Source organism: Macrotis lagotis, chromosome X (genome assembly GCF_037893015.1).
Source record: "Macrotis lagotis isolate mMagLag1 chromosome X, bilby.v1.9.chrom.fasta, whole genome shotgun sequence".
NCBI classification, from domain to species: domain Eukaryota; kingdom Metazoa; phylum Chordata; class Mammalia; order Peramelemorphia; family Peramelidae; genus Macrotis; species Macrotis lagotis.
The window spans coordinates 472,878,822-472,888,301 of record NC_133666.1 but is presented as its reverse complement, the minus strand read 5'-3'; the positions used below and the strand labels follow the sequence as shown (position 1 = coordinate 472,888,301).

At 35.3% G+C, this 9,480-nt stretch overlaps 1 protein-coding gene across 1 annotated transcript; it reads right to left on the bottom strand.

The window, feature by feature from the left end:
• Positions 1-6,183: 6,183 nt before the first annotated feature.
• MC5R (melanocortin 5 receptor) lies at positions 6,184-7,526 on the bottom strand. Its single transcript, XM_074205333.1, has one exon. It carries the CDS (start codon positions 7,513-7,515, stop codon positions 6,538-6,540), a length of 978 nt encoding a protein of 325 aa, XP_074061434.1. The 5' UTR covers positions 7,516-7,526; the 3' UTR covers positions 6,184-6,537.
• Between the last annotated feature and the right edge of the window lie 1,954 nt (positions 7,527-9,480).

Here is a 9,480-nt window from a genome sequence, read left to right as displayed (position 1 = left end):
AACCTATAATTTTTTTGCCCTTCCTTATATTCTCTCCTCTAAATTCTTTTTTAAAATAGTCTTCATTGACCTCTTCTCTTTCATTTTTTTCTTGTCCTATCCCTAATCCCCTGTTTTCTCACCTACCTCTCCCTTTAGGTGAAAAGAAAAAAAAAGTACACATAGCAAATATGCATAGTCAAGCAAAACATATTCCCCCATTGCTTATGCACAAAAATGTAGGTCTTGTGTTGCATTCATCACTCCTTTTTCAAGGACTGGGTAACATATGTTTCATCTTCAGTCCTCTGTCATCATGGCCTGTCATTATATTGATGACTATTCTCAAGTCTTTCTAAGATGTTTTTATTGTTCCACTCTTTTTATTATTCATAAACTCCTTAACGTTTTTCCAAGTTTCTCTGAAGCCATCCACTTCATCATTTCTCACTGAATAATAATGGTAGAGTACATTTGTATACCATATTTATTTAGCCATTCCATAATAATTGAGAACCTCTCTAATTTAAAGTTCTTTTCTACTACTTGCGCATATGAATCAATTTCAGATTTTTCCCAGGAAAATGTTTTGTTAGATTGTTAGGGGAAAAATTAATTTAATGAATTTGTGTCCTCTCTCTACATTTAATTTTCAGCAACAGCTACTGGAAGACTATGGTTGCTTGTGGTGTTGATCTGTACTGAACTGTAATTATAAGTCTTTGTAAAAGAACCTATCAGAATTTCCTGAGCATTTGAGTTGAAAAAGCAGAAATTTATCAGATAGTTTTTTCCTAATGATAATTTCAATCTTCAAAATGTAAGAATCCAAAAAAGGGAAATTGTTTTCTGTGTCATATTCTCACTAAGAAGGTAACTATGGCTGTTCATTCTGTTTGAAATGATAGGAACCTTAGGAAGTTAGCCTTTTAGAATTATGAATAGAGAACAATGGGAAATCAGGCATACTCTGGCATATAGTCTGTATCTTGTGAGATCTATACGAAACTATAAGATGATTGCTTATGACATTCGTAGATAATTCAAAACTGAAATAGCTAGTTAGCACACTGCAGGATCTGAAAAGATCTTGTCCTCAGCCCTGGTCAGGTACAATTGAAATATTGTGTCTGCTATGGACATTAAGATTTAGGAAGAATGTTGTAAAGTTATAAAATACCCAGAGGAGAAAAATCAGAATGGTAGAAGTTCCCAAATCCATTTTATATAACAATCAATTGAAATAATGGGGGGGTGTCCTCAAGAAGAAAAGGATAGGATATGATCGTTGTTTTCAAGTATTTGAAAGGCTATCACATGAGAAAGAGACTAGATTTGTTCTATTCGACTACAGAGGGTAGAACCAGAAGCAATTGACAAAAGTCACAAAAGATTTGATATCAGGAAAACTAAAGCTATCAAAAATAAAATGAACTGCCTCAATAGATATTGAGTTCCCCCTAATGAAAGCTTGCAAACAGATCTCGAAGACTAATTTATGGATATGTGGTAGTAGGCACTCTTTGAGGTATGAGTTAGATTAAAATGAATACAGCCAAGTTCCCTTCCAAGAAAGGGTATGCTGGAGCCAGCTCAAACACACACATTAGAACAAAACATGGTTTGATTTAGTTTTCTGTTGACTGAGTAACAAAGAAAACAATGGAGAACATTTTGATAAGGCAGATTAAACTTAAAATGTATTACAAATATATTCCCTTCTCCCACACACCCCAAGCCAATTGTTAAACATTTATCAGTAGATCTCTGTTTTCATCTCAAAAATTCTGAGATACTATGATTCAGGATATTTATGTTGAAAAATAGAAAACATATGGAGCTGGAGGGAGTGGACAAGAAGTAAAGTCAGATGGCAAGGAACAGAGTTAATTGTTTTCAAATATTTGAAGAAACAATTGTAATATAGGAAATAAAAGAGATTTATCCTGATTGCAGGATAGAAATTACAAAGGGGCAAACAAGTCCAAGAATTAAACAGAATCAAAAGTAGAATTGTCTATATGTTATTTCTTAATTAACATTCTTATAATGTTCTTCTTCTTTGAGACCTCACATATTCCTGATTATGGGTACAACTATGACCCCTGTATTAACATCATTCTCAACTAAGCTGATTGAGTGATGATCAATTACAAGTCAAAGTGTGAGGAGGAGTATGAAATAACTCAAGCATTCTCTCAAGGAACTTATAGAGTGACAACAAACCACCACAAGATAATATTTAGGCCTAAAAGCAAATGATGATTGCATCAGGAAAGGAAAGGAGAATGTTATGCTCAGCTCATGGGCAGAAAATTTTGATTTCAATCTTATAAATCACTGTTGGGGGGGAAGGAGGAAGGAGGGTCCCAATATGCTATGGGAAGATATATCAATCAATTGGGTTTAAATCCAGTTGTAAACGTTTACTATCCATTTTGAAATGGCTATAATTCCTAACAGAGGACATCTAGTGACATTTGTAGATAATGAAAAGCTGAGATGGCTAGTTAAGGAGAAGGGTGGAAATAAATGTTGATATGGCACCTACTACTTGCTACATATGTTACAAATATCCCATTTAATCTTCACTACAATTCATCAAACTCAATGTTATTATTTTCCCCATTTTATGGTTGAGGAGACTGAAGCAAACAGAGATTAAAAGACTTGCTCAGGGTCACACAAATAGTAAGAGCCTGAGGCTAGAGTTGAATGTGGGTCTTCCTGTCTCCAGGTCCAGTGCTCTATCCATATCACAAAAATGTCTAAAAGTACGTCACTTTTCTTTTCTGAATCCTCACTTTACAAATCTATGAAAATAAGAGAGCTGAACTAAATAAGGTCTTTTTTTCAGGTTTGAATTTTAGGTTTCTCACAGTACTGCTAATAATGTACTTACTGAAAAGGGAGATCATGGTCCATTGAGATTCTTCGTTCAAAATGCCTTTCTTTTACATTCATTACTCTCTAAATCTACAGAACTAGAAGCAAAAAGCATAAATAAGAGATTTCAGATGGTTTAGATTTGATATTAGGAAAAATATGCTTAGGAATTATAGCTATTTCAAAATGGAATAGGATGACCCAAGTTGCAGCCCTTACTGGAGGTCTTCAAGTAAAGAGGACCATTCCCCCACTGACTGAGGAACAGAATGATAACAAGAATGAGGAAGCTTCCTCTCTGTGGTGGGAAACAATACTCTCACAAATGAAATTAGTATATAATAGAAGTGGATGTAATTAAAATCCACTTGTGTATTAGGTTTTTAAGTGTTACAGGATCCCCAAGGACAAGAAAGTTATTAAGGTGGAATAGAGAAGATTTGAAAATCGGTAGAATTCACAGAATCCCAAGATCATTTGGTTCAATCCATACTTGACCAAGACTCTCCACAACTCCACCAAAGTTAAGTGGCTTGCTAAGGGTCAAACAGCTGTTAAGTGTCTGAAGGTGGACCTGAACTCAGGTCTTCTTGACTCTAGGTCTAGTGCTCTAACCATTGTGTCTCATTACCTCTATATAAGGGTCAACACATGCAGTGGATAACCCAAAAATACCTTTAAATTGATCATTAAATTGATCACCAAGCACTTGGCACCTATTTTATACAAGTCAGTCAGTGTACATCAGGACTACAAAGACAAGAGTAAAATAGCCCCAGAATTTGAGGAGTGGAATTTTTACATCAAGAAAAGGTCTAAAGAAACAGAAAACATATCAAACACATAAAATTCTAGTATGGGAATTCAACATGCAGAAAAAATAAATCAAAAGAAAGTTAATACAAATTAAAAATAGAGTAATTTTAGGGATAAGCCAAATAAATGGGAAGGATTCAGGAAAAGCCTCATGTAGGAAATTGCAATTGAGCTGACCCTTGAAGGAAACCAGTAATCCAAGAAATAAGGATGATGAGTACAACCCAGGCTTGGGGAAAAGCCTGCAAAAAAGGTATTGAGGTGGAAGTTGGAATGGTGTGTACAAGAAATAGCAAGGGAATCAATCTATCTAAAACATAGAGTATATGAAGGGGGACTGTGAGAAATTGTCTAAAGAAAGGTAGGAGCTGGGATTAGAAGGGTTTCAAATGTCAAATGAAAGAATTTTGACTGTATTTGTAGTAAATGTGTAAATTTATCTCTATAAATTAATGTTAAGAAATGGTGTTCCTGAGAATAATATATAGACAGAGATACAATGTAATTTAACAGTTAATGTACCATCTCAGTTGTCATAGATGCTGAAAAATTCTCAGTAAAATCAAATAAACTCTAAATCAAAAAACATTCCATTGATGACTACAAAAGTTTTTTTCTAGTTCTTCTATTTTATTTACCATTACCTTATTTTTACACCAAATAGAGTTCCAAGGAAACAGAAATTACTCATTCACAAGGCCATTAAATACATAAAATGGATGTATTTTGGTTTGGTTTCTTATTTACTTATTTACAGTTATTCACATTGCTACCCAAGATATATCCAGTCCTTCTAGTGAGAGGTCCTTAGATTTTGGGCAGTTTCTGGGTTATTTACATAATGATTAAATACATTTTGAGTGTTTCTATAAGGGCCTGAAAATAAAAAGTTCTGATCTTATGGCAAATCAGGAAGTACCATGAAGGAAAACTTTAACATATGACAGCTGGACACTCAAAGGAAGGACTGTGAAACTATAATCCCTCCAGCCACTCCCAAAGAGCATCCCACAATACTGGACCAATAACAAAAGGCATCCTGGAGAAACTATTAGATATCAAATAAAATAAGCACATTGAGATTTTATGAATCATTATTAAAGGTTATTTGCTTTTCAATAACATGCATTGGTGGTTAACATAGAAACAGGTGATTCTTATTTAGTCAGTACTTGAACAGACAAATGACTTTCTTGAAATAGATATCTGTAAGGCTCTTGAGGCCACCTCTAGCTTCATAATATTGATTTTTTAGTAATCAGACACATCTAGAAGGAAGCTTACAAATCCTCTATTCCAAATTCTCAATTATACAGGTGAGGAAACTGAAGTACAGAAAGATTAAATGATTTGATGACAGTAGAATAGCTAGGATTCAAACCCAAGCCCTCTTACTTCAAATTCAGGGTTCCTCCCTTTGTCTTCCACAGTCTTTCCCATTGTATTATACATTTTCTCCAGTAAACTGGAGTTCTTCAATCCCATTCTGTTCAGGAACTTTTTAATAATCACATGTGTGTTACTTATTTGCTATCAAACTCAATACAGTATTGAACCAAGAAGGGAATAATCAGAAAAGAGACCCTATATTTTAGATCCTGAACCCCATAGTAAATTGTCAAGTGCTATGTATCCTTTACTGTATTTTTTATATCATATCCTTCTTTGGGAACATTTGGTGAGTGAATAAAATTAAAGCAAATCTTTTTAATACCAAAATAACCATATTTACCCCTTCAGATAATCTCTTAAATGAGAAAAAGAGAAATAAACCACTATTTTTAAAATTAGTATGTAAACTTCAATATTAAAATCAGACTAAAATGTTTTGAAACTTATGTAGATTTGATATCAATGCATTTTTTGAGTCTAGCAAACTTAATCTGGACATGGTCAATGAGTAGCATCTTTTAACCTTAAATATGGAACACAGTACAATTAGTGGGGCTTGTAGATGCTGTCTTCTTATGGTTAAAGTTATGGTGCAGGCCCAGGAAATGTCACCCAACAGAGTCAATAAACAGAAATGAGTTTCAGAGAAGTCAATTAAAGATATTACAAGTATTACAATAATTTTTTTAGATATAAGAAAATTTCACTGGCAGGCACTTAATGAATATACACCCCAAACCACAAAACTGGTGGGTGAAAAGGAAAGAAATGAAATGTTTCAATGATGACAATAAATCTCAACAAGACAAAGTTGAACTAGCAGTACTCTCTTAACTCTCTTAGAAAGTGTATCTAACTCTAATAACATCAAGCAGTCCTAGAATTATTTCTAGGAAAGAAAAGACAAACTGCCAAAATACATCATTTATTAAAAAATGTAGACAGCTCTCAATTATCTACACTAATTAAGGGGGAAGAACTAGCCCATTAATTTACAAATATACATTCTTTCTACAATCATTTGAATTTGAGTTGAAAATGTATTGCAAGATATATTTCTTTATTTTGCAAGGAAGCTGATTTAGTTCCTTGATTCTGTTTTGTTCAGGCTAATGCTAAAGTTAATTTCATTCTCCAAGCAAATAACACCAACCAGGACCTGGAACAATGCTATAGTTTGAGGAGGAGGAGGAGGAGGAGAAAGAAAGAAAGAAGTCAGTCTGGAATTTGGAAATTTGAGGTAGACAATATCTGAAATGATTAAGCCACAGGTGGATAATTAGGGGTTGATTAGCATTCCAAACAAAATAGAGGGAAAAAATGGGAGAGAATATATAAGAAAGTTAAACATGATAAAATTTGTAGTTTGCCTACCTATAAAACTATCCACCCCTCTGCAGTAACTATGTGTCTCTGTCCAAAAAGGAAATGAGAGAAAAAAGACATAATGAAAATAATATATTTTTAATACTTGATAGGGAACCCACAAGTCATTCTTAGTCCATAGCAACAAATAATCTCTTTGAAGGTCTTCCTCATCTCCTGGCTGCGGAAGGCATAAATCAGAGGGTCGATCACAGAGTTACACATGATGAGTATGAGGTACATGTTGAAGTGGGACATGAAGCAAACACAGTAAAGGTTCTGGGGACAAGAAATCATTAGGATGAGGTGGAGGAAAAATGGAGCCCAGCAAACAATGAAAACACCAAGTAGCATTGTCAGGGTGATAGCCCCCTTCATGCTGATCCTTTGCCTGACTGAGCTATATCCAGACAGGGCTGCAATCTGCTTCACATGAGTCCGAGCCAGGAGAAACATATGAATATATAGGGATACCATAAGAAATAGCATGGTGAAAAACATGGTAATAAGACAAATGATGACATAAGTAGACTCATAGTAAAGGATGAAGATGATGCCACAGCCAGTGCAAAAGGCCCAGATGCATGCAATGATGATCCCTGATCGCTTCACTGTCATGATATTGTGGTAGCGCAGGGCATAGAAGATGGTGACATACCTATCCACTGCAATGGCCAACAAACTGCACATGGAGGCCACCACAGAGATGCAGATCATAGAATCAAATACATTGTCTATATGGCGCACAAAAGCATCTTCCATCACGAGATGCTTATTGTTTATTAAATATATTGTTATGGTCTCCCAGGCATTGGACACACTCACTAGCATGTCTGCAACAGCTAAATTGCATACAAAGAAATACATGGGAGAGTGCAAGTTCTTATTCTTTACTATGGCACCGATAACTAAAATGTTCTCCAAGAGGCTCACGATACCAAGAATCAGAAACACCTCGACAGCTATGCCCACTTGCTCACAGGGTGAAGACTTGCTCTTGATCATGGGTTCTGACATGTTGCCCCCCAAAGTGCTCAAGTTGACATCCAAGTTGTTCAGGATAAAAGAGGAGTTCATTGTGAGAAGAAGAGATTCTCTTCTTTCCATGGAATTTGCTGTAAAACAGGATAGTAATATGTGATCCAGAGAGAATAACCCTACCAAAAAAGACAGAGCAACATGGCACAAATAAGCTCTAAACAACAGAGACAGTCAAATAAAATGAAATATTCCTAACTGATCCTCTGTATATATATATATATATATATATATATATATATATATATATATATATATATATATATATATATCTTTATTAAATCCCTGGCAATCTTGATAATGTCTATAATAATGGGTTTGGGAGTTTGATTGGACTTCCTGGCACCCTTTTGTTTTCTTTATCTACCCCACCTACAAGAAAATTAAGACTAATAAACAACAAAGCAGATTTGCTCTCTCTCTCTCTCTCTCTCTCTCTCTCTCTCTCTCTCTCTCTCTGATTTGATATATATTATGCTAAAGAAAGACAGATGTCTGAAGAATGTGCACCCTTCCCAAAATCCCATCTGGAATGATAGATGTGCACCTGCTCTCTCTCAATATTGATCTTGACTCAAATCACATTAAGCCCCACTTTTGATTACTAATTAATAACAATTCATTAGTTCATCACATTCACCTTTGGGGGTCCCTTGCATTAGTACAAAAACATAGGTTTGCAACTGCATTTTGAAAACCGAGGGGAGGACTGAGAATTGTTTTTCTTCATTGAACACTATCTTTTCTCACTTACATTTCTTGAGAAATAATTCCATAAAAAGTACATGAGCAGGAAAGTACACCAAAAATGCAAGTTCCTAGAAAAAGAAATTCATTCCCCCAGTTACACAACTGTTTTCTGCCCATTGTGATCCAAACGCTCCCTTTGCCCTCTAAACCTAGAGAACAGTTTTCCTTTTTTTAAAGTATTCAAATTTTCCATCATTTTTCCTATTGAGAATGATCACAATAAATATTATTGAGCTGCAATCACATGGTAAATACTGTATAGAATAATTAACTATGCCTCCTAAGGCAGTTCAGTTAATCATATTCTCTTGCAAAATATCTTATAGAACAACTTAAATATTCATTTAACCACAGTAGCTGCTGCTCACACCCCTCTATGCATACAAATTAAGAATGATTTCACATTGCTCCCATAGGCTTTCTAGTCAGTAGATGGTTGTAACTATTTACCAGTCTTGTTCCTTCAGCATTTACTTCTGTTCCCAGATAGCACTCTTTCTCCCCCAGGTGTTGGAAGTTGCAGTTCTCCCACCTCAAATCTATAGGTTGTGATATTTGCCTGGAACAAGATGCCATCACCAGAAACGGCAGGAATTCTCAAATCCGTAAAGCAAAAGCATCAATTACCTCCACTCCAGCTGCCCTTATATAGACTGACAGAGTTACTGACTCTCCTGAGCTCAACTGAAGACTCCTCCTCCCTCCCCCTCTCCCCCTCTTCCCTCCTTCTTCAGTTCTTCCCTCCTTCCTACCAACTTACTCCTTTTAGAGTAGCTTCTGTGTGTGTAAGGAAGCTTTGGGCTGCCGGTACCACCTAGTGGCCCACAGATGTAGGGCAGTTCCCTGATCCATTAATAAACAGTACCTTTTCAATGAAGGAAAATTAATTCTTTATTACACTCTAATTACACTCTAATTAAAATTTTTCTTCTCCTAATCTTTTGTGGAAGGGTACTTTAAAAATTGGGGGAGGGGTGATTACTAAACTAGCTGGTCAGGTTGATGTTGTTCCTATTCCATTCTTTTGCAAACTTAAAAATTCAGTCATCTCAATGATTCTCAAAAAGATTCCATCTCTCAAATCCCAAATTCTATCACTCAAATCAAATTTTCTTTCATGATTCCTGGAAGCATTTGTCCTCTATTGTCTGCTTAGCTGAGAGAAATAAAACCAAGAAATTCTCATTTATGATTGTCCAATGCATCACCTTATTTCATGACCATGACGGAATCAGACTGCAGAAGAATTTAACC